The 26,142-nt window shown below is 35.0% G+C and overlaps 1 protein-coding gene across 4 annotated transcripts in view; it reads right to left on the reverse strand.

The window, feature by feature from the left end:
- smg (sterile alpha motif domain containing protein 4 smaug) overlaps nucleotides 1-26,142 on the reverse strand; it is a 180,513-nt gene that overhangs the window by 80,531 nt on the left and 73,840 nt on the right. The window contains exon 1 of one of the 4 annotated variants that reach the window (XM_035359916.2): nucleotides 17,452-17,727. The exons of the other annotated variants lie outside the window; for them this stretch is intronic. Within the exon in view, the coding sequence (XP_035215807.1) occupies nucleotides 17,452-17,518 (67 nt within the window). The 5' untranslated portion in view covers nucleotides 17,519-17,727. Of the gene's footprint in view, nucleotides 1-17,451; nucleotides 17,728-26,142 lie in introns of those variants that run through there. 4 annotated transcript variants of the gene reach the window in all.

Here is a 26,142-nt window from a genome sequence, read left to right on the forward strand (position 1 = left end):
TTCTGAAAGGGAAAAGTTTCTGCATGTGAGTGAGGGGACTTTACTTGAACGTCTCATGAGTTCGTATTTCAAGGGAAATAGAGTATTGCAAGGTTTGCTTATTGTTAAACTAAAACGTTAGGAATTCTAATTTTCCTTGAAATTGTGGTTCAGTTTTATAAAACGAAGTACCGGAGATAATCTTATTTAGAGTTCCGGTGCGCTCCGCCTAGAATTGTAATTTATCTTAAAAACTGAGAAGTACCGGCGCAATTTAAGCACTGACAACGAACCAGATGTCTATCAAATCTGTTGCATATCACAAATTTGATGCCCAGAAACATATGCCATTAATCTTAGTCCAACTGATAACTGCAATACTGGTAATTAAAAAAATGCGGTCAGTGCGTGATGTTTCGACCACTGACTTTTTGTCACATACATTTTGACGCTGGAAACACCAACAGAGGCGTCTCCAGTATTTTCGGGCGTTGTGTTACGATACCAGAACACTTATCAAAAGGACCTAGCAAACGTTGCCTTTTCAGCTGACAAACGATTTAATAATTTGTTTCTACATTAATTATAGAGTAAAAGTCAAGAAGTGAAATTCCCTTTTAAGTATACTCTGAAAGAAATAGCAAAAATGGAAACGTATAGAATATAAATCATTTCTATGAAACCCCAAAAAACATATTTCATTAAACACATAGCTAAAGAATAGAAGGCTCAAGCGCGCTTTAAAAATGTGATAAGTTTCAAAAGCTCAAAGCTATCTACCATATTTGATCAAAATATATTTTAACTTAATATATTTTACAGAATAGTACTTAGACTAAAACTAATTTTAGAAGTTACGCTAGTTTTCAATTAATAAAATTTGAATTAAAAATATGTGTAGATCACTTAAGCACAATTGCAGAAAAGTTACTCAAGTAAACTTCAGTAATTATCTGCTGAACTGCGAGAGGGATGGGGCATTTTACGGAGTCAAAACTTTCTTTATAAACTCGGTATGATTAATTTTGCTTCAATAGAACAGCTCCATAAACTTCATAACATGTGTATTTGAATTACTTTAAAACTCTTCTCTGGGAAAATATTAACTGAAGTTGTAAGGACAAGCAATATTTTAAACGCAACATAAGCACTCAAAAAGTACTTTTTTTTTAATACTGACGGCAGAAAGATACATCTACAATTCCTACATTTCTTGGGTTTTAATTACAAAAATTCATCGAGAACTATATACCTAAGAAATAGTATGCCTTTGCAAAGGTGGGGGGGGGCTGCGTTTCTCATACAAACTACGAAGATACCACAGAAGCCAGCTGTACAAAGCCACAAATATTCGAATTTAACAAAATTCGCTAATATTTTTCGGCTCTAACCACGCTCTCTAAAATTATTTTCAAATATTAACTGCGTTGGAAAACAAACAAAAATGATGAAAATGTACAGTCTATACTAGTGTCTTAGTTCAGGAAGGATATGGTTTTTTTATAAACAAACTGAGAGCAACTGAAACGAATTTCATTAACAGGAAAAATAGAAAGCAGAAATGATTTACAATTTGGATTATATTTTCTAAATCACAGACCATCTTTGATATGATAATATAGTAAACCCTTGCCGAACGCCGTGGTTACGTCAATAACACACTGCGCGTATGACAAATTCGCGTTTCGCAAAGTTAACTTCATGTGGGGAAAAAGTATATAAATTTATACAAACCTAAATATTACAGTAATTAAAAGGGAAAAATGTTAATTGAAAGTATTTCTATTACTGCTAAATAGGCACATAAGATTACTTTTTATCACTTGGTGATTCTTGCTTGGGGCAAAGTCTGATGCATCTCAAACGTTTCGCGGTAGAGTGGAAAGTTTTTCAATACCTCTAAAAAAAGTATCTTCATGCGAGCCGATCTCCATTACAAAATCAGACAGTTACTATTTTTTTTTTTAACAATTTATTTAACTTCTTGTACGTTAAAGCCTCTATCTTCTTTACTATCGATACTTTTACAGTCTATTCATGTTACAAGATCAAACAGTTCTTCATTTGTCGTTTCACGATAGTCATTCTAGACCACTAAGTTCTTAGAAATTTCAACCGTCTGTTGCTTTTGCTATTTATGGGATTTCCTTGGCTTTATTTTCAGTCTATAGAAATCCTTTAATACTGTTGACAATTTCTGGCCCTAGCTGATGCCAGTAAGCATTCATTTTCGATGAACTCATTTGTTCCCATAGTAGTTAAATCATTTCTATGCAGTGTTTTATGATGAATTGCTTCCAAAATGCCGTTAATGTGAGAGGCTTTCCTTCGTCTAGTGCTTTATTTGCAGATTTAAATCGTAAAAGGCTTTGAATTTTTTACGATTCCTTGATCCATTTGTTGAATTAAGATAGCGATGTTCAGTGGAAGGAGTAAAATCTCTACATATGGATGCAACGTTGTGAGACTATAGCACCATGTCGTTATGTCCTGGAGCATTATCGAGAATTAGGAGAAATTTACAGCTTGGGTTTTGCTATTCTAAGCAATTGTTGACTTATTTAATAAACGAATTTCTAAATAAGACATTAAAGAGGGCTTTCGCAAAGACTGCGTACAATTGAAATTCTCGCGTTGGAGAAATTAGGACAACGTGCAAACGCAAAATCACGTTCAGCAAAGTTCACGTTTGGCAAGGGTTTACCGTATGTTCATACCCTTTCTGCAGCAAATAATCAAGGTAAATACACCGGTTCAAAAGTAGGTAAAAATTATGATTCCCATGCAAACAACATGCGAGCAGCGACTGAAGAATTTCAAGCACTCGTTACTATGGGGGCGGCATCCGAAATTATTTATAGATTTACCGTCATTCAGAAAATTTTAAAAAAAAATGGATCAACTCGTTCACTTCAAATTTTTAAAAAGATTTAAGTAACCAAATCAAATACACTTTTTCAACAAAAGACAAATCTTATATTCAGAATTAGATTACATAAATCTGCGCTGGCTTACGGAAAATTAAATATATTATATCCAATGAAAGGTGGTCGGTAGCTCAGAATCAAAGTAAGCGAATGGGATTCACTTGCGGTTCACAGAATTAGCAAATTTTAGCGCCCCTTCTTTCGGCACGTTCAGGAAAGAATACGCGGATGTGCTTCAAATTCTAATTTCAAGGACTATATGAACAGTTAAACGAAAATTAAGCGCTGGAAGGTGGAATGTCGTTAAGAAAGCATTCCACGGATTGTGAGAGAAGGAGCGCGATTGGTAGGGCGAAAGCAGGACAAACACTGACACAGGTCTGTAAAAGAAGTGCATCGTGTCAGGAATATATAAAAGGTTTAAAGACGCTGTTTATATATGCACACAACCAGGTTAAGGCCAAAAACGTGCCACAACAATATCTCGAGACCGTTATTTGTCAACGATTGCTAAGAGAAATAGACTACTGACGTTAGTCCGGATTGCACGGCAGTTCGCGTCAAGTGCAGGAACTCGACTATCCACATACAGCTGTAAAGTAAATACTGCGAGTGACAGGTTACATAAAAAGAGGGCTGTGTGCAAGAAAACCTATTACTGCTAAATATTTTATTTTATGATTTATGTGCCACTAACTTGGGCTGTGAAATGCACCCTGCTGCAGTGGTGCAAAAATTACAATGATTAGAATAACAAGGTCTGAAGCCGTGTCCTCTTTAATAACGAGTCTCGCTTCGGCTTGGAGAGCAATTTCAGGACATATTTCATGCTAGAGGGAGCAAATTACACGCAGTAACATACGTTAAAGGCATCGGTACAAAGATTGTGGAATCATAGGATGGGAAGACATTTTGAATGGCCGAACTGACGTACATAATGTTTACAGTGCAACAATGAATGCTGGAATAAACTTATGTCAATTCGCTTAGGGGTGCAATCGGTAATAAGGGTCCTCCTAATAGATGATAAATCTTGTCTCCAACCCAAGTGAAGAATTTAATTGGTGGATGGAGCGGTCTGCATGTTCCTGAGAATTAAATCCAATAGAACACATGCGGGTAGCACTACGATGCCAACTTGCATCACTCGTAACACCCACCCAGCATTCTACAACAGCTTCAAGGCACTACTTGTGAATATATTTTATTACTCTTAGGAGCTCCTAGACAATCTAATGCAGAGCATGGCAAATCGTGAAAAAGTTTGCATTTCGGTCAGAGATAATTACATGTCTTTTTTCTCTCTCTCTCTCTCTCTATCTATCTATCTATATCTATCTCTATATCTATCTCTATCTCTATATCTATCTATCTATCTCTATATCTATCTATCTCTATATATCTATCTATCTCTATATATCTATCTATCTATCTCTATATATCTATCTATCTATCTATCTCTATATATCTATCTATCTATCTATCTATCTCTATCTATATCTATCTATCTATCTCTATCTCTATCTATCTATCTATCTCTATCTATCTCTATCTATATCTATCTCTATCTATCTCTATCTATCTCTATCTATCTCTATCTATCTCTATCTATCTCTATCTATCTCTATCTATCTCTATCTATATCTACCTATATCTATATATATCTATATATATATATATATATAGAAAAGGTTATCACCAGCTTTCCTTTTTACATCAGCTTCTATACTTATTTAAATTAATTTTTTGATGAAGTAGACAATTCTGAGCCTTAAGTTGTTAGAAATGAAAAAATAAAAGGTCTCATGCAAGTTGAATGTTTACAGCTGCAGAATCATTCAAGATACATGAACTATTATGGTTTTTCTGCCGGTGTATTTGCGATCCCCAACTGATGTAAATAACTTTGGTTAACATTACAACACTAAAATCGAGAATTAGAATACGTTCTTTCAAAATTCAAACAAATTTGTTAAGAGTTTATAATTTTTCAATACAACTCTTACCGGGCAAGAATTAAACACTAATATTTACGTTTCATTTTCCAAACTTTAATATTTATCAAAATCAGCCAAAGATTTATTTTGGAAGGAAATATTTAATGGTACTTAAATATTTAAAATAGAGTTACATATCTGCGGGTTCTTAAAAATAAACTAAGATTTATTAGGAATTTTAGAGAGATGTATATGTAATAAATACAAAACCTTGGAAAAAGGCATATAAACTAAAGATTAACTAAGCTGTAGCATCCATTCCACTGTCGTGGATTACATTACAGTATGATTTATCGCATCACTACGGTGAGACTACTTATTTTACGGTGAGACAGAAGAGTAATTAATATAAGCAGCGGCTTGACAAAACATTTCGAGAAATCGAATTTAGAATTTGCTTCACTCCAGTTAAAATACTTACCACTCGTTAATTTATTTCCTTCTCATCTATACACAAGAAAAAATTGCATGCCAGCGAAAACCTCAGGTTAATCATGAAAACCAGCAAGTTCAAATATCCAGCGGCATAGCAAAGCAACAAGAAACGCAAAATTTTAAGAAGAAAATCTTATAATTTTTAATCCTTATGGGTTCCAAAAGAGAAATTTTTTACATAAAATTAATTTCATTTGCTCTCTTTTAAGTTATTAGAAATTGCACGATCTGAACTCCTCAACTATGAGTAGAATGTCTTCATTTACACTTAAGATTAGTATTATTACATGAAGTTAAATAACCTAATACACATGTAACTTAAACTATAGGAAATTCTGCTTATCATATTTATAGATGCGAACAATAATTTTACAGACTACAATCAAAGTGATCATTTGCATAAACATTCGATCACAGAAGTCTGCGACAATTGAGTAGGCAGATTTTGTAGGATGATATGAGTAGGTTGTCCATCTTCAGCCGCAACTGCATAAAACATCTAAGCCTTACCACTACGCGTGTTAACTGGATACCTAAAGAGTTAGAAAGCGACAAGCAGCTACAAGAACTGCTACAAGGTCTCGCAATTATATCCACCTCAAATCCTGATGAAATTTCAAATGTTACAACATACATTTTTAAATAATACTCGAGTAAGAGAAAGACTGTTTTGGTTCAATAACGAATGAGCCTCGCGTAGTTTCAGATAATATCCGATTATTCAGTTCAATTGCTATTTACAGTGGCTCGCCTTTGTTTTTGGACTCCTGCGTTCCACAATTTTATTTGCAGATATCAGTTACTAAATATTAGCGAAAAGATCATGTGTACTACTGATCATCTTTTTTCAAAACCTGATTATTTTGATAAAAAAAAGTAACTTAAACAGATGAAGATTCAAAATAATTTGAACTCGCACGTATATTCGGACACTGAATAAACCGTTTATATATAATCAAAACATTAAAATAATGACACATCTAATATTCCTTTGAATATCCTTAGTCCAAAATTATCCTTATACGCTTTGGAATTCCTTCTATTTTTTTCGTACAAGAATATTTCATTTTGATCCATTCGTCCATACGAAATGTAATAGAATCTGAATGTGCATTCAAAATTACGAGAATTCGCACATTATATCTATTTTTATAAAAAATATTGAAACCAAATGGTATTGATTTTGTCGCCCAAGAATTATGCAAATATTCAGAGTCGAAACCGTGAACGTACATGTGCGTGTCTACGTAGCTGTGATTGCGGAGGGGGATCAAGCACATGGAAGTTTTCAGCAATTTGTATGCTCGTACTCCTTCACGACATGCGCCGTGTTACTAAAATGAATATCTACGAACGTATGGATAACGGAATGAGATGGAGAATTGTCGGTATATTGGAGGCAAGCCAATCAGAAGGGCAGGTAGCTACAGAGTTCAATGTAACACCCAATGTCGTCTGCAATTTTTGGAAACAGTTTCAGAAAAATGGGTCCATATCGACAAAACATGGACAAGGTACATCAAAATCCCCAACGACGAATGAAAATCGTTATTTGGCATTTTCAGTTAGGTTACACAGGACTGTTACAGCTTCACAGCCAGCACGCTGCCACTGGAACCCGAATTTCACAGTCTACAGTTGCCCGAAGGCATCATAGAGCTGTATGCCTAAACATGCGCCGTCTGCTTCCCGCTCAGTGCAGTACACTCGAGATTGCATTTTATAGATAATGTCTAGAACGCTCTTCCCCTCCGAGAACCATCCCCGGGAGTATAAAACTGCCTTTCTGCAAGAGTGGGATAGAGTTCCAGGAATTCCTCAACTGCCTCTTTCCAGTATGACCTGCCCGTGACGCCTGCACGACCTACCTTGCTGCTAGAGAGAACCATACCCAATATTACTCATTTTCAGTTCGATATCACAAAGTGGATTTTGGACATCCCTGCGCTATGAGCTTTACTGATTATCACGCGTACATAAAATGACTTAAATGGTACAAATAACTTTTTAATGGTACATCTTTCTCTCGTAAATACATATTCATACCAATTTCCATCAAAATCTATCCATTAGTTTTTCAGAAATTCGATATAATGCGCAAATTCTTTTGATTTTGAATAAGAGTGTATTCTGCATTCTAGTTTTCTTGCTATCAGGTAGAATATTTAATTCATACTGATCTACATTAAGTTCGAAAAATTTAGTTTTTATAGAACTATTATGCCTCCAACCCTTGCTTAAAAATAGGCAACAGGTTTCTCGAATCAATTCTTCGTTCATCTGATTCAAATTTGCTTCGTCTGCAAATATATTGTTTTAATATGATAAATTTTAGCTTACCATGAATTTTGCGAAAGCCAAGCGTATTTTCCTCGTTTTCCTGTTGACAGTTTCTTTCTTGCCGATTTCCATCCATGTTCCCTAATGACCAATAGCTCCAGAGCAAACTTTTGTTGCAAACTGTTCTTGTAAACCCACTTAAGTTTTACAGCGCTACTGTTTGAGTCTCATTTAATTTTTCGTAGGAAAAATCTGATTACCTGGTATTAGCTTAGAATGCGGTCCAGACTTCAGCATGTTTTTAACTGGAAGTAATTTCTGTATAACACTTTCTAACTACGGCTTCTTCCTGTAACTATTCCACATAACATCAAAGCTAATGCTTTACATAAAGAATTTTTGGGGTATTTCGAATACATTTACCATCTTTAAAATGAAGAAAAAATGTAATTGTGTTATTGTGTGTTAATTGTGTAAATTTGTATTCAATATTTAATAACAGTTTTATGCAAAAAGTCAAAAATACAAATGTCCAAAAATAAATGAGAGCCATGGCATGCTAAAAAACATTTTAGGATGTCATAATATATTAGTTTAGTAAAAAACTGGTTGTGTCCCTGAGGGAAGTGATGCTTTCGTGAAGGATTTGCTACATTTTTTCGTGAGGGGTTACATGGTACCCACATATACAAGCAGAAGTGGATAAATCATAATTCCACCATTGTTCATACAGGTATAGTTTCAGAGCGCTAACAATACAGGCCCTCCTTCAATTTTGATGAATATCTAGAGGTACGTATTCGAGGGTCTGTAACCTCTTTCTGTACAACCAAAATACTAGAAAAAACACTTTCGGCCAGTATTTCAAGTGTTCCTATACCACAATGGTATTACATATTTACAAACGCCCATGTTTTCTCCAGCAATCGAGTTTGGGTCCAACAATGTACCAGCAATTATCGGTACTGATTAGGGCGGCACAGAAAAATATTGTAATAAAATAAGTAATAGAAACGTAGTAGTCCATTAAAACATGATTTAAGCAAATCAATTTAAAAAGCTTTTCGCGCAATATTTATAACATTGCTGACAGATACTAGCGGGTTAATAAATTCTAAATGTCAACAAGCAGAAATAAAATAATTATATCCACAAAATTTCTCAGGAACAATAAAAGATACTTCAAAACGTCCTTAAAATTTATGCTTGGATACACTAATTTAAAAGACACCTGACATAGAGCATAAGAAAATTTATAATTCCTTATGGACAACGCCTGAAGCTACCGAAAAATGAGATTAGAAAAAGCAACCTATAGGAACTTGACATCGGTACGAACCGATGATTGAAAACTCATTCAAATGTATCCAAAGGTATTGATTGATTTTGATAATTCCCGGTCTAAAAAGTCTATCTTAACATAATATTTAAAAATTTGGGCACTTATGGTCAAACTACGGAAGACTATGTATCGAATGCATGAAAATAATTTTGAATTTCGTTTAGGAGTTTTTACAATTACGTTACCACAAATATTAACATAGTGCTTCATATTTTCATAATGAATGCGTGCATTACAAAATCTCTCGAAACACTATTTTCGGGTTGCATTGCGTTAGCGTTCTTCCTCCTGTCAAAAAGAGAAATTGGCACATTCTTAATTGTAAACATCTCAAAATCTTACTTAAATGGCAAGAAATCGAAGGGATTGGAAACTGACTATTTGATTACAGAAGACTTGAGCTACCTGCCTATAGGAAGGGGCTCCTTTAAGAAAGCCCCGAAGAGCCTGTTTAGTGTATTAGACATGAGGGAAACTACAGAAATCTTAGGAGCTAATAAACCAGTTTTAACAAACAGATACGGAACCAGGGGCGAATTATCATAGTTCCACGGCTTTATTAACTATCCAATGGCTGAAAAACTAAAGATTTGTTGGCTATTTCATTAAGGCAAAGCATACAAATGATATCAGCCTCAGGTACGGTATTTCCTTGTTGAGACTTTTTCAGAAGTTCGCTAGTATTGCGGTCACCTATATGGGAAAACCCCATGCAGCCAGCACATTTCACTAAGCAAATCTGGAACTAGTCAACAGATTTAAGTCTCATTCACTCGCCCACTGGTAAGATCAGAAATCGAAGGAACTACACAAACTTAATGAAATACGACCTGAAGGTGTAAAAGATTACTGCTGTAATACTACTCGTGAAAAGCATTAGCTAATATATCGCTACAATGCATTAATATAAAAATGACGTTTTGTATGAAATAAAATCAGTTTCCCATAAAAAATAAAAGAAATTATGCACAACAAAACACTAAACGTATCGCAGAATAAATACGCTTAAAAGTTGTAAAATAAACAATTTGATACAAAAGCAAATTGAAAAATATGAATCATTTCGATTAGAGCAGCCTTAAAAAGTCTACCTGAATTGCGCTGAAGACTTCTCAGTTCTCGGAATAAAAGCTCATTATAAGTTCTAAATTATGTACAACTCATAAATGTTCAAGGTACTCTAAAATTACATCAGAGAAGTACTTGCAATCAAAATTGTCTTACAATAAAAAATTCAATGAATCTACTTCAACGTAATTGAGAAATGTATAGTGTAATAATTCAAATTCCAAAATTTTAAAGTTCCACAACAGATTCTGTTAACCTGATTAATTTCAGTCAACAAAGAACAAAATTGTAACTTTTTCTGGAGGAAGTCATCAAGGAAGAAAGTTTTTAAATTGATTTCAGTGAAATAAAAGATTAATTAAAAACAAATACTGCTTTTCTTGAAGTTCAATTCGAAATATCTAATGTCGAATATTAGATATTTTAAATATCTGCCAATAACAAATAACTATAAAAATTAATATTTTCCAGTATGTATACTTCGAGACTAAAATGATTAAGTATCAACAAAGCGTGATATACTACCAGTTTATCCATGCAATATTTCGCGGAACTAAGTTAGTCCTGGTAAAGAAACGAAGAAACGAATAGCTAAATTATGGCATTTCCTTTGCTTTCTGATAAAACTCTTGAAACAGTTACTGAATTTTTTAGTTTATTCAAGTACACTGCAATTTTATTTGCTCTTAATTGCAGTTGTAATATGATTAATTTTAATGACGGGAAGAGAGGTATTTTGGGCACAACTAAGAAGTTCTCATAATGAAACAAAACTGCGACACTTCTGTTTAAATAATTTGTGCTTGAGTGAACATTTTCATGGGGCACTTGTCTAAAATTTGTATTCGTTTCCCAACTAAGTCCCGAATCGCAAAAATTATCAAGAAAACGTAATTCCACATTTCCATCATTAAATTCTTTTGCAGTTTCTTACGAATCATTTCCTAAATTCTTAGATTCTTCCAAAAATCCACAGAATTTCGGCGGCGCTTTTAAAGTTCAGAAGGCTGCCATGCATTTGCCAGATACATTTTAGAGATAATGGATGTGCAGTTTCGCTATCCTATATATCTCTCTCTTTAGTTTCTTATGACAAATTCAAAATTTTTATTGGTCAAAACAGACGAAACGGAAAGGCCGGCGTAATGAAAACACTTTTCTAAAGCACAAATTTCAAAAGACATAGAATTCCCAATACAAAATCTATTACATAATCCAGATAGACTGTAAACAGACCGGTTAAGTGATTATGGCAAAACAACGATTTTCTAGGAAAAGATTATAATCAACGTTGCCCAAGGCAAAAACCATAAAATCTCCATGCATATAGCCCATCTGCCAAAAACACACGGTGAAGGGGTATTGAAGCAATTCAAAAGCAAGAAGATTTGATTTTATGTATACATAAGTCAGTTTTAAATAAATCCTTGAAATAAAATTCAAAATTGCAACAAGTGCAACATTTGAAACTATGAAATGTACAACTTAAATGAAGAATTTGCATATACTTAATTAATACGGTTACGATAGTTTTAGAAGAAATGGCAGGAGACTTCGCCGATGGTTCGTTTATAGGGTTATGACGAAGCATACGGGGGCTGTCGGCTTAAGAGGAGGATTTTATAAGAAAAACTGGTTCGTTTCTACGTTATATGGGGGAACCACGAAAACGGCCATGCAGCTAGCTCGTTCACCTACCTAGAATAGAGTTCAGTCGAAGTTACCAGTGTTCAGCGACTTTACCATTGGTAGGCGAGATACTTCAAAGAACACAGATTAACATTGATATTACATACCAATAAAGCCATAAAAATACTCATGCAATCAGCTAGAAATCGAACATTACTTCAGGTGCTTGGGCCACTAATGTCATTTTACCAGAGCAATTTTAGCTAATCGCAGATAAGGAACATTGTGTGTGTGATTATGGCAAAGCCTCGAGGGCTATCTGCCTGAGGGGAGGGATGCCTTCGAAGAGGACTTGTTTAAGAGAAACTGGCTCGTATACACGTTACACGTGGGAAAAACCACGAAAACGCCCATGCAGCCAGCCCGTTCGCGTGATTCGAACCTCGGATCCAACCAACAATGTTCAGCCGCTGGTGGGCCGACAAGGAACATGAATTGTTAAACATGGGAAACTTATCTCGGAAGTATATGGGCTTAATTCGTAAAATACAAAACATGTTTACATTAGAATTCTGACACAATGTTGAAATAATTATATGCTAATCCTTTCTAATTTCATCGTGTGAGAAACTATTACAATACGCCAAAGTTCGCATTACTTTCGAAATCAAGAAAAAAATTTATTGATGTCACTAATGACACTCAAGAGCCGAAGTTCAAGCATAAAATGTTACGTATTGAAAATTATTAGCCTGATGCTAAATCAATTGGTACTGTTTTGGTTATTTCACCAAATTATTTTTCGAACTTTAAAATTTCACCAATAAGAAATCGCTCTTATTGGAGTAATGGCGTTAAACGTGATTTGAAACAAAACAAAGTCATCTTAACGCAGACCAGCTTTTAGAATAAAAAAATTACTGAAAATTAAATAATTAACATGTTTAATTACTTGCAAAGCCTATATACATATAATTTCTCAGAAGTAAATGTTTTGAAACATTTTTTCAAAGGGTAAAAATAAGAAATACCTCTCCATTCTTCTTCCGTAAGAAAAAGGAAAAATAAAATCAAAGCAATTCTGAGTAAGCACACCCTGATAATAATTTAACAAGAATAAATTTCATTCCTTAGTAGGGTTTCAATGTCCTCTAACAATAGCAGACTTTCCAAATAATTAAAAAGTCTATAACACTACCTTTCAAGCAAGCTTCAGCAAAGAACAGAAAATTTTTATGGAATCAAAGTTTTGAAATGTTGCTCATGAAAATATCAATATTTGTTTTTCTCCTCTCGATTCACTTGTATAGTTAGTTATGCAGACGTACTTTGTTTCATTAAATTTATCACACTTTACAGGTTTATAACATCGTACCTGCATTCGCCATCCAAATTCCAAGCGGCAGGAAAAACAAAACTGCCATAAATTTCCTGGTTCGGCGAAGTTATAACAGCATAAATTTAGAAGTTCTAGTCTAGATACGAGTCAAGATTCAGTTCAAAATCCATTTTAAACGTTTTCACTTCTTAACGAAACCAAAAGTATAGACATCTTATCAGGAAACAGGTCCACTGCGGCAATCCATATGATAGCATGGGGGAGAGAGTCACTCAATGAAGATTCAGTTTTGCACACATTCAGCATATAAAACTTTTATGGGTAAAACAAATAGTCTTATAAATCCTATCACATAAGGCATTTCAGAGGTACATGTTTTATGGATAACGCGTGTCACCATGAAGCAAATCTGACTGATGAAATTCTGGGCATTCAAACTTATAAGCCAAATCCAAGGTACACAATTGGAAAATTTTGCCGCTCGGCGCAATTCTTCTGAAGATATCAGTGCACGTTAGTGGAGAAGAACTTACCCTCCGCCCCCCCCCGAAAAAACTCCGACTGCTTTGCCATCATATATAATCGGGTTATGATGAGATACATGACTTAAAAAGAATACCCATCAATATCGCCGAAAGCAAGCACTTTTTGGAAACTTCGTGACCACATTACCTCAGTTTTATTTGCTTCCCAATAGCTTCGTATTGTATGCCTTTTACAGCAGATTTATTTTTAAACTTCTATTTAAATATCTCTCCAAATACACTCCTATGCAAAAATAAGAAAATCTGCGTATTATGTCGAATTTCGGAGATTTTAACGAAATTTTGTATTAATATACATTTATAACAGAAAATGGAGATGTACGATTCAGAAGTCATTTTATATACGCATAATCACCAGTAAAGCTCATAGTGCAGGGATTTCCAAAATCCATGTTGTGATATCGGGTATAGCTCCTTCTCAAAGCCAGACAGGCCGCGCATCGTGACGGAATACTGAACAAGAGGCATGAGAATCCCTATGGCAATCGACCTGCAACAACGCAGTTTTCAATCGTCCCAGACATGATCTAGAGTTACGGTCGGGAGATCTGGCTATTCGATACATGCTGCGAATATCCTGACTTTTTAGGTAATCGTCAACCAGCCCAGCAGTATGTGGAAGAGCGTTGTCGGCCAACTGCACACCTTACGGCTCTATGATCTCTCTATACCTCACAGCATCCAGCGTTTGTTAAAACACATAAAAGGATGTGCGGCTATTCAACATAATTCTTGCCCAAAAGTATAGACATCTTATCCAAAGCATTACACCACCACCGTAATGCTTTAGCCTGATGAGGGAGGGATTGTATTTTGTTTCAGGCTCTCTCCAGATACAGGTACGACGAGAATTAATGTCCAGGCTGAATCTAGACTCATCTGTAAAAAGAACGGTGCTGCACTTAAGTCTGGTCTAAGGTGCATGTTGTTTTTACTATGCTAAACACGCTGTCTTGTGTGCGGAATGCAAAGAGTGGGTCTTCTGGCATACAGCTTTATCTCATGAAGCCTTCGGGCAACTGTATCCCGTGAAACTCGGGTTCCACTGGCAGCATACAGCTCACGTGAGATCTGAAGCTGTAGCAGCCCTACGTCAACACGCTGAAAATGCCAAATAAAAATCCTCATTCATCGTTGTGAATCTTGGTCGACCTTATCCAGGTCTTCTCCATATGGATCCAGCGTCATGGGACTGTTTCCACAAATTGCAGATGACAAAGAGACTCGTATTAAACTCTCTAGCCGCTCGCACTTGTGATTGGCCTGCCTCCAATCTACTAGCAATTAATTCTCCACCTCATTTTGCCATCTATACGTTCGTGGTTACTTATTTTACCCGATACATTATAAAATTTACTTCTCATGCGAGTAACACGGCGAATGTGATAAAGAAGTTCTGGCACACTAATCGCCGAAAACCCCTTATGCACATATCCCCTGCAGAGATACAGCTACGCAGACACGTACGTATACGCTACGTATTTGACTGAATATTTGCATTTCTTCGGCGGCATCATTAGTAGCTTTGTTTCAACACTTTTCGTAAAAATAGACATAATTTGCAAATCCTCTTAATTTTACACACGAGTGTAAATTAGTGTCATTCAACTGGTTGAGAAATCCGATGTTTTGGGGCAAAAAGATAATTTTAGATATCAGTATTATAATTTTACTATCTGAAAATTCAGCAAAACAGTTCGATAAATAAGTTGTACTTTTATGACAAAATTACTTTTTCAGTCTGTATATTATGGGCGAGAACACCAGGCACATTTGTGCGTAATATTGACAGGATCGCAAAGTAATAAAGATTTACGAATCCAGCTGTCTATCATGAAATTGCAGTTGCGCCTTTTTAGCATCTTCCCAAATAGACAATGAGAAATAAAACATTTTCTTCGGCCTTCAATGAGTTAAAACAGTCAATTATTTTAATTGCTCTGGGGTGGGCTTCAAAAGTAAGTTGATAAAATTAAATATTAGCAAATTTGCTGTATTAATATTAGCACCTGAACAATTATTTAGATTTAAAGAAAAAACATATTGTGGAAAAATTACTTAAAACTGCATTTTACGTTTCTTAAAATGCAGTTTTAAATATATAAAAATAATAAATATATAAAAAATAAAGATAATTTTAGATATCAGTATTATAATTTTACTATCTGAAAATCCAGCAAAAGAGTAAATAAGTTGTACTTTTATGACAAAATTACTTTTTCAGTCTGATGTCTGTCGGTAAATAATCTTAAATATGATCAGCACTAATGATAGTTTTAAATACATATTACATCTTGGGGAAAAATTTGAACTTGTTTAGTTTTATGCACATTAAGTTGGTCTTTGATTTAAACGTAGCGTTTCTTTCCGCCAATTCTGTAACACTTTTTAATAATTACTCAAATAGTAAACCAATAATTCATCGATAGTGAGAAATACTCAGTTTGATTCGTAAAAGTACGGAACATTTCCTTTTTGTTAAATATCACAAATTCTTAACGTTTTAAGTTTGTCGTGCATTTTAAAAAGCAATGAATTTATCACAACTGTCGAAAATCAGAAGTAAACCCTCTGCGACGGTAAAGAAAGTAAGAATTTCGCACAATCGGACAAGAAAAAAATTACCCCCGACGTCAGAACGTTACGTCACATAAAAATAAGCGGCATCCAACAGGTAGACTAGTGATGCTATCAACAAGAAAATCCTCCGCGAAATCTAGAAACATTTAATGAATGACCTATCAAGGTCACAATTCGGGTATCAAAGACAACAAACTCATGAATGGAAAGTATTGCGTTCTCAGCGAAGGAGATAATGCCTTGGCTCTAATCTGACGGATTTCTAGATGACATGAAAAGACATATAATTTTCCCAAACATTCCATTAACATAATGAGAACGCAAAACGACTTTCGCATATTCGATGTTAAGGCTAGTTTTGTAGTGATAAAACTACCTTTAAAATACGATTCATGAAATTTATAAAAGCATTCCGTACAGTTGTTTCCATTACAAAACTATTGCATTTGAAATATCAAGAATACACAATAAATTTTAAAATATTAACATCTTTAAACTGAAAAGTTTAAGCATAACTGGCATGCCAGGCCTGACCCATTAGTAAAATTACACTTTCAAACAAGACTTATTTTAAAATAAACGTTCAATATTTCCAGTAAAAATGATGAAGCAAGAGCAGGATACTCTCCGAATATTATGAAAGCATTATGCTCCGATTGCAAGGAACTATACCAGTTTGAGATTAGTATCTTTGCACGAAATATATTTGCAGAAATTAAAATTGACATTATGGAAGCAAATTAAGGTTCATAACATACTGTCTTCAAATAATGCTTTTTAATTTTAAATCAAAATGACAGTTGATAAGCATGGAGAATAAAGAAAAGGCTTCAAAAATTAATCCGGTTCAGGCATGCCATTAATACCAAAGGTTGATATTAATTTGCAATAAAATACAGATTTTAAGTGTTGCAGATTCTTTTGTTTTAATTATAACTTATTATTTACACAACTGTTAATCTAAGTTGATCAAAAAACGAACATTCAGCGGCATTAATTCCAAGATAAAAACCATCATTTTGTACTGTCTTATTATATTTTCATTCTCAATATTCACACACTCCTCATACAGAGAAAAGACATCCAAAAGTAAACTTCGCCCCTATAATTAATATATATAAAGCAATAATTCACAATTTATATACATTTACTTTTAATTCATCAGTTAAAAAACGTATCAACATCTAATCAAATAACAGTTGTAGAAATTCCCGCCTAAATAGCCAAATCACAGCCGAAAAGCAACTAACAGTAAACAGCAGTGGTGCAATCAATAGGAAATAATTTGAAATGCTAACTCATTATGCCACAACAATCAACTGTTTCTTACCTCGAGTGGGCAGGTAGGTGTTAGCTGCGAGACCAAGGCCATGTAACAGCTGCATGGCTGCCAACATTCAGAGGAGGAAAGAGCACAAGTAATCCACAGGAATGATCGTAGTCGAACGTTCGGGATACAGAGCGTACGAAAAAAACTTATCGACTCCAACAGTTCGTCACTTAAAATTCCATTTCAAGGAAATACCAATATAAACTTGGATATTGAAGAACTTGGACAAGAAGTATCCAACAGCCGCGCCAGCACGTGCCGTAATGTTTTCCGTTCACTGAGAGGAAGAGCAACTCAGGGGAGCATGTGACAACGTACCGCCAATAGCAGAGACGTTTCACTGCTCGGCCAATAGGGCGCAACTTAGGAGGAAAGTTTTGTTCTCGCTTTTCAAGCGTTACGTTTCAAACGGTATATAGGTTTCTTTTTGCGATCGGCGCTTGGAAGCGAAAGGAAAGTGTGGGAAGTTTTCCGCATAATCGCACAGCAAGGTATCGGGACTGATGAGCTAGCAGTAAAACAAAATTGATAATGCATTTTAAAAGAAAGCACTTAAACAAATAAGGAAAGTGGAAAAGGCAGTTTTAAAATTATTGAACCATAAGGTTTGAGCCTATTAATGCATTTTCAGTAATTAAAAGAACACGATGAACTATTTTTGGTACTACTTCATGAAGTTTTTTTTAAGACACGCAAATAGGGAAACACTCTCCAAACGTTTAATGTTCTGAACTTAATTCTACAAAACATGCATATATTTGGAACTTCGCCCGTATGTACCCATTGCTAGCACCTTATCTCCGAAGGCATACGACTAACTGTTTACGCTTTCTATTTTTGTAAATTTACTTCCTGTTTTGTTCTTGTAAACTACGGAAAATATTTTGTTAAAAATGTAAACATTGTTTACTTCCTCTACTTTTTTTAATATTACAAAAAACAAACACTCTTATTGCAAGAACAAAGTTTTTGCTTCTAAAAATTTGTCGATACTTATTTAAAACGTTTGTGATACATATTTTTTACTTGCTACTCTATTACAGAAAACGAAAATCTTGTATAAAAAATTGTATTCTATTCCCAGCACTTTATAAAGGTTGCGAGATAAAAATTAATATTTACAAAAGTGCAGCGGCACAGTTGCAAAGGTTTCTACTTGAAAACTCGGTATATCTCGATGATTGTCGAGTTTGCCAAAACGAGAGGGGGGGGCAGCTAATGAAAAAAAAAAAGTGAGAAATTTTAAAAAAGTCACGTTGAAGTCTAGAAAATATCAGTTGAAGTCTAGCAAATTTCTCAAGATTTTTCAAGTTCAATGCATGACATAATTTTAATCATACTGGAAAACGAACTGCAATGAAGTAAGCAACAATTATGAACTATAACAATACTCAAACTATGCAAGTTACATCCCCAGTACAACTTAGAAACCTAAAAATTACATCTAGAAATAGTTTAGAAGATTATACAAATATTAATTCCCTACTACAAGCAGATAATCAAGAAGGATATTATGAAAATGTATTCAGCGCTATTATACAGAAAATAAGTACGCAAGACTATTAAGGCAAATACACGCCAAAAACAAGCACTATTAATATAAACACATAAAATTATGACACTCGTAAAGGGGCTGCAAACTGTAATTGCTATATGTAAAAAATTAAACAGAATAACAGCTACAAGAGGCCAGTTACAAGTGTTAAAAACAACTTTAAACCTATCAAAAGCTACCAATTAAGAAACGATACATTGTAACCCTACATCAACGAAGTAAAACATATTTTAGATTATTAAAATATATTAAATCAAATTCACTATTTAGAACATCGAGAAAGTGACAAGCCAGAAGTGAATGAAGTGATGGTACAGAAGTAAAATACAGTAAGATTACTCAAAAATAATCGGAATGTAGAAAATCTGAAAGGTTTCAGATTTTAACGGTGCCCAAAATGAGTTTATTAAGGTTTTTTTACGATCTTGCAGCCTACGACTCTGCTCTTGCCCTCACTCTTGAAAATCAACTTTGTCTTTTTAAATTAAAAATAATTTGTCATAAATTAAAAATCCCCCTGCGCAATGGTCGAACAGTATCAAACTAATTATGCTAAATAGTTTTGCAACGAAATTATGTAAGGACTTTGAAGCATTAGTCACTTTCAGCACGTTGCGTTATTATTAAAGTTACAAATGTCTTCAGATATCAGTGCGCACGCATTTGATCGTCAGATGAAAATAAAGCGAAGTGCGTTATATCTGCCGATCTCTATTAGGAATAAACCAATATGCACTGAAATGAAGCGACCCATGCAGCCAGTCCGTTCGGGGGATTTGAACCTCGGACCGAACTACCAGTGTTCAGCGACGTTACCGTTCGGCCGCTCGTGGGCCGAAATAAATGAAAAGCCCCGATAATTTATATAAATATTTGACACAAGAGTTTGAAAGCATACCAAAGCAAAATCCTGTACCAGAAGTTAAACAGAAGATCCCCCCCCGACAGAAAACGCTTCTCAAGATCAGTGTTGCCAGAAGATTTTCAACTAAAGTAGCAAAAGTAGACTAAAAAAATCGCAAATTATGCAAGAGATCAAGTGCTTTTTGTGACGTCATAGTTACGCAGGCTCACATTACCTCTGACGTCATCACAAATTTACAGTCTATTGGTAAGTTACAGACCGTATTCAATGCTTAGTCTTTTTAATTACATATTTAGCTTTAACGAAAATTTTAAAATTATATTGCTCATTTTCAATTGTTTAAATATCCATTTCTTTTATAACTCTCATTTAATTTAGTTTCAATTTTTAAATTATGCAGATATCGATTCTTAAGAGATTCCTCACGTTTAGACTGTTAGCTCTTTTGTATTAAACTTTTTCAGTTGGCAATTTTTTAATTTATTGTTTTTTTGCTTTTTAATTGAGGAATGCTTTTCAGTGAGTTTTCCGTTCTATGTGGTGTTCTGTTTGATTCTGATTATTTAAGAAAGCTTTGTTCTTACACTGTTAAATTTATTTTTGTTGTTATTTAGAAAAATGCCGTTGCTTTGATTTTTAAGTCATTTCCATTGCTTAGGTCTTAGCAATTTTATAGTCAGGAGCATGAATTTAATTTCTCTGTGTGGGTACCCAACATTTGGCGCGCAAACTGCAAGTTCTTTGGTTCGATTTATTATCAACATAGAACTGGGAAGGGGGGAAACTGATTTAAAAACAAAATGCACGAGTGAGGAGGGAGGGTGGTGAGAGGTCCCAAAGCCCCCTCCCCCCCCCCTCTTTTTACTTTACTTCCCTTTTCTTGTTATACCGGCATCAGGCTGCGCAGCCTTGAAAAGGAAAGCCCACATCTACGTAAGATTGTCAGATGTCAACTTCTACTTAAACCTAAATAAACTATTTTTTAACATAAATTATATTTAATTGATCAATTATTTTAAAATAAAAGCATTTTACGATAAATTAAAAACTTTGAAGTCGCAAAAAGTAGCATAAGAAAATGATGGATGTCTCAAAAATTTCGCAAACACTAAAATTTTAGTAGCACAAGTTTGTCAAAAGTCGCAAAATCGCACGATCTGGCAACACTTCAAGATCAATGTCTGTCTCTTCACTTCGTCGAAATCTGAGACTTAAATTCAACACTAGTTTTAAAACATCTTTACGAAATTTCTCTCATTCGTACCTAAGCATAGCTGCGCTTGTAATTCTTCAGCAATTCTTATTCAAAATTGTGTAAAATAGTGTTAAGCATTTTTCAGATAACTCTGTTGTAGTTTAAAAAAATACAGCAAAGCAAGCAAGGATTATCTAAAAAGGAATATCTTTGCAGAGATTAATAAAAACTCGGCAAAATCTCGGCACATGGGGAGAACCATCGAAAACCCATGTGAAACGTGGTTCACATGGGAGTACCAAGTACATGTGTAACTATGCCACTGCAATCAGCTCTTTCGCAGGGATATCATGTCACAATCGAACTATCGGTACTCACTGGTCTTGTTCAGACAGCTATTCGAGCTCTTAAGTAATTCTTCGTATACCCTTAAGATCTTTCAAGCCACGAAGAATCACAGGTGTCTGTAAATGCTCCAGTACAACTCCACTCTTAGAAAATGATCGTTACTTTTCGCTGAATATAACGATTCCGCCCCCCACCCCTAAAAAAAGCCTTCATTTTGCTCAGCTTAAGATCGGATTTTTTTTTTTTTTTTTTTTGTTCTCCACATAAAAAGTAATTATATACACACACATCAGCAACATATTGTAAACAATTTATTGATGGTAAAATGTTTATTATAATTGCTTTGTTAAAGATGTACAGTATAATTACTTCAATAAATTAAGTCGCACATCTTAAAAATATTTAAATTAACAAGAAATCATAAGGTTAGTATTGAAAAATCATCAACTGCTTCTCACGAAGGAAAAAATCGATCTTTGCCCGATTTAGGCACAATATATCGATTCAACATTTAAATACCGCAACCAAAGTCGTTTTAAGTCTTCAAAGAGGAAATTAATGACATTACAAAGATTTCTGGGATATCCAAATCAGTTACTCATTTCACGGTCTTAGTCAAATTACGACAACTTCTTTCCCAACGGTTATTAACAAAAATAACTTAAAACTGTATGTTCCAGATAGACTAAGCAGAACGAAAACTACCGAATCATCACATAGCGAATGACAGTTGTTCTAGAATTAAATATAAGCAGAAAGTAATTCTCTACTGTAGGCTATTTTCTGAAGCGAAATTAAAAGTAAGCTGACTAATATGGCTTTAAGCCGCCTATTGGCGGCGCACTCATGCGTAGAAAGAGTGGAGAAAGCTGCAAGAACAGAAACGAACGGTTTCTTGAATTCGCTTTCCACTTCACGCCTCAGAGATTCGCTAGCAGGTTTTCTTTCAAGCTATAGATACGATATGAAAGTAGATGTCTGTGTTTGTGCTCACGGTTATTTCATAGCAAATGCAGAAAGTTAGGGCGCCGGAGTGACACCAAAAGTAAACTATCTGCAAATGTTACACGGAAAAAGCATCAAATTTACTCGATTCATCAACAGCTTTGTGAAAAAATTGTCCATTATAATGTTAAGGTCAAATCGACTTCACTCATTAAGAATTCGATGATGAAAAATCTTACAGTAATCAAAGTATGAAAACTTATAAGGAAAGCACACAGGGCTATCTGCCTACAGGGAGATACGCCTTCGCGGGGGTCTTTCTATGGAAAAAGTGACCCGTATTAAGTTGCATAACGGTTTTCATGGCAGCTAACCCCCATAAGTCAGAGCTTCGCGAAGGATTTTCTTATTCTCGTTGCACACAAGGAAGACCAAGGAATACACCCATGCAGATATCTCTCTAATCTGCAGTTGGTCTTTCATGTGGAAAGAACAAAGGTTCATTATACCACAATTCCTAATTTCTTGTTATGACACATATGAATTATTCAAAACTTCAGTTTAAATATGATATACGCTTGATATGAATAAGAACCATTTTTTCCCCCTTAGAAAGTCCTTCACGAAAGCATCTATCTCTTCAGTTAGCCATAGCATATTTTGCTATAATCGAATGGCCTAGTTAATTGAATACCGACAAAGGGCATGCAAGAATGCCTTCGTGCAGGACTTTCTAGGGGGAACTGGCTTGTATCAAGATTACAGATTGGGGGAATCATGATAACGCCACTGCAGCCACCCTTTTCGTCGGCATTCACCATAATCTAATATAAAAATAATGAAACCTATCAAATACACGCATCAAATAATGCTTAAACATCCTGCACTAACATTTGAGCATATGTCACTAGAAGATAAATATAGCAAAATCACATTAAGTGAAACAGCTCTCAATTCAATTCTGTTATGTGTGAATGTAACTACATAGACAAATTAATTTTGCCTTACAATAACATTATTATTCATAGGCAAATATATAACAAAATCCAACTTTTTCAATCAGATTTATGAACAAAAAACACTCAGAAATTTTATCCAGGATTTTTAAAAGAGATACTGTTGCCAATAAGTATGTTGACATGTTGGGGTGCTTTAACCGATAATATACGCACAACAGCAACGAAAGTGAAATATCTATTGATCTGTCAAGACATTTCGGAGGGGGGGGGATCGTAAAGCGTTTTTAAAATGCAAGTTTTCAATTTCTTGGTTAAAAGGGTTTGGTTTATTTAATTATGGCAAAGCACACGAGGGCTATCCGACTAAGGGGTGGAATTGCTTCGTGGAGGACTTTCTAAGGGAAACTGGTTCGTAAAGTTGGTCGACTTTTAATGGTATAAAACCTTGAAGGCTATTATGCGCCAGACGAATGGTGAATAAAATCCAAAATGTACAACCACACTGTATCAGATGAATTGTTAAAATGAGCCTGTAATGCTGATGAAGGCATGGAGAAATGACTGAGAAATGCTCTAACAACAAGTAGAGCAGGATAAAAGAAAAAAAAATTCAATCAAATCATATGGTAAAAAGATGTCTTTTAAAAAATGTATGACGTTGATGCGAGGGTTTCTTCCAATGAGATCTGTTAACATTCGTAGAGTTAAAATGACATTCACGTTTTTGACTAAAAGCAGAACAGCAGGTTAAAATGCGACTGAAATGGGAGAGTTGCAAGTGCTACAAATAGGCTCATTATCTTCTTTCAAGAGATACTGATGTGTCAGTCTACAGTGACCAATTCGTGGCGAGTCAGCAGCACATCCTCCTCTCGACTCCCAATACTCCAAATTGGATTTTACCTGTCTTAATTTGTTCAGTCTGGCATTCCCAGAGTTCTTGCCACCTGGGCAAGATCTTTGTTCTGATGTAATTCCGTATGTCTGTCAAAGGGACATCATTTTCAAAGATAATATCAACAGATTTTGCAGCGACATCGGCGAGTTCATTGCCTTTGACACGTACACATGGGGAAAACCATGAAAACGCCGATGCAGCCAGCCCGTTCGCTGTGATTCGAATCGCGGACCGAACTACCAATGTTCAGCAACTTCACCGCTCCTGGTCGCTCCTAATTAAAAGTTAACACAGCATTGAACCACACAGGATGTATCGATGTTTTACTGAAGTTCTTTAAACTATCTATAAATTAAAAGTCCCAGTTGTCTTGCATACATAAAGGGGACTCTTAAAATAATTATAAATGCAAATAAAACATTAAAGAGGAAATCAGTATAAAGAATTGTTTAACTACTGCTTAATAATCATGTGTTGAATGCTTTAGTGGTCCCTAGTATATGTCAGCATATACTCTATTACATTCTTCTTTTACTCCAACTGCCTGGATCAGCCTGAATAGCAATAAGAAAACAATACTGAGTATGATAATTATATCAGCATTCAATCTGAAGAAAGTTATTGCATAAATATAAACTGCATAAAAATCCTATCAGTTCAAGCATTTCAAATACTCAGGACTACATCTTGATCTGGACATCAAAACACGAAATTTTGATTGTAATAATTCTATCGGCATTAGTTACATAAATAGTACTAGCCTCCAAATAAAGAACCTGCGTACATGAGAACTTTCAGTTATCGTTATCTAATCTTATCCGGTACCATGCGTTTATCTGCGTAACCACAGTATTTCCCACAAAGGCCAAAACACTATCTCTCCACTGCTAACACATGACTTGTTTATGTAAATATAAAAAGGGAAGAAAGATGCCACGAGAGGACACGGCTACTTCCTCCAGCACTGTACAGCATCTTTTTCTTAACCTGTATTATTAATTCAAAGTTACTGATCATTGGTGACTGAGCTGTGCTCTTGAACAAATATGTTGCGATTTACATGGGTTACTCATTTTGCGATTACTTGACAGAAGACCTATAAGTGGAAACTCAATCAAACTCGTTTGAAAGCCGAAAACAAATCTTAAAAATTTTGACTCCTTTTGCAACATAATCAAAACAATTCGGTTAAAATCTTGATTTATAAGTTGCTAAAAGAGCGCGCACAACAATCTTGAATGCTTTTTTTCTTTCCCCTCCCCCAATTCCAATCTGGACAAGTGGTAAGCTTATCGCAGGAACCCCGGTGTTTAGTCCCCAAACGAACTTTGTACTCATTAAAATTTTCAAAAAATTCTTCTAAAGTAATAGAATGTAAATATTAGCATATACTTGCATATATCAGTTTTTGGTGATATAAAACATCTACATCGTTGAATAAACAATTCCATTTGTATACCATCCACTAGTAGGGATTTTTTCGAGGAATGTGGGAGCGCAGGTGCTTCACAATACCTAGATAACAGACCGACTCCAACGTTTCCTTTTATTTCACCAATTCAAAAGTCATTCTCGCAAATGAGAGTTATCTGGTTTGACCAACTAGTAAAATTTAACGTTGAATCCTTGCAATACTATAAATTTGTTTGGTTTATTTAATTACGGCAAAACTCACTAGGGGTATCTGCCTAGGGGGAGGGATGCCGTCGTGGGGGACTTTCTAAGGGAAACTGGCTCGTATACACGTTATACAGTGAAAAACCACGAAAACGCCCATGCAGCCAGCCCGTTCGCGGGATTCGAACCTCGGACCGAACTACCAGTGTTCAGCCACTTTAGCGCTCGGCCTCTGGTGGTCACACTATTAATTAAAACACGGCTGTAAACGTATGACTGGCTTCCTTCACGTTCATTCTTACCGTTATG

Source organism: Stegodyphus dumicola, chromosome 12 (genome assembly GCF_044657685.1).
Source record: "Stegodyphus dumicola isolate Sdum_Otavi_A_Nest chromosome 12, ASM4465768v1".
In the NCBI taxonomy this organism is placed as follows: Eukaryota; Metazoa; Arthropoda; class Arachnida; order Araneae; family Eresidae; genus Stegodyphus; species Stegodyphus dumicola.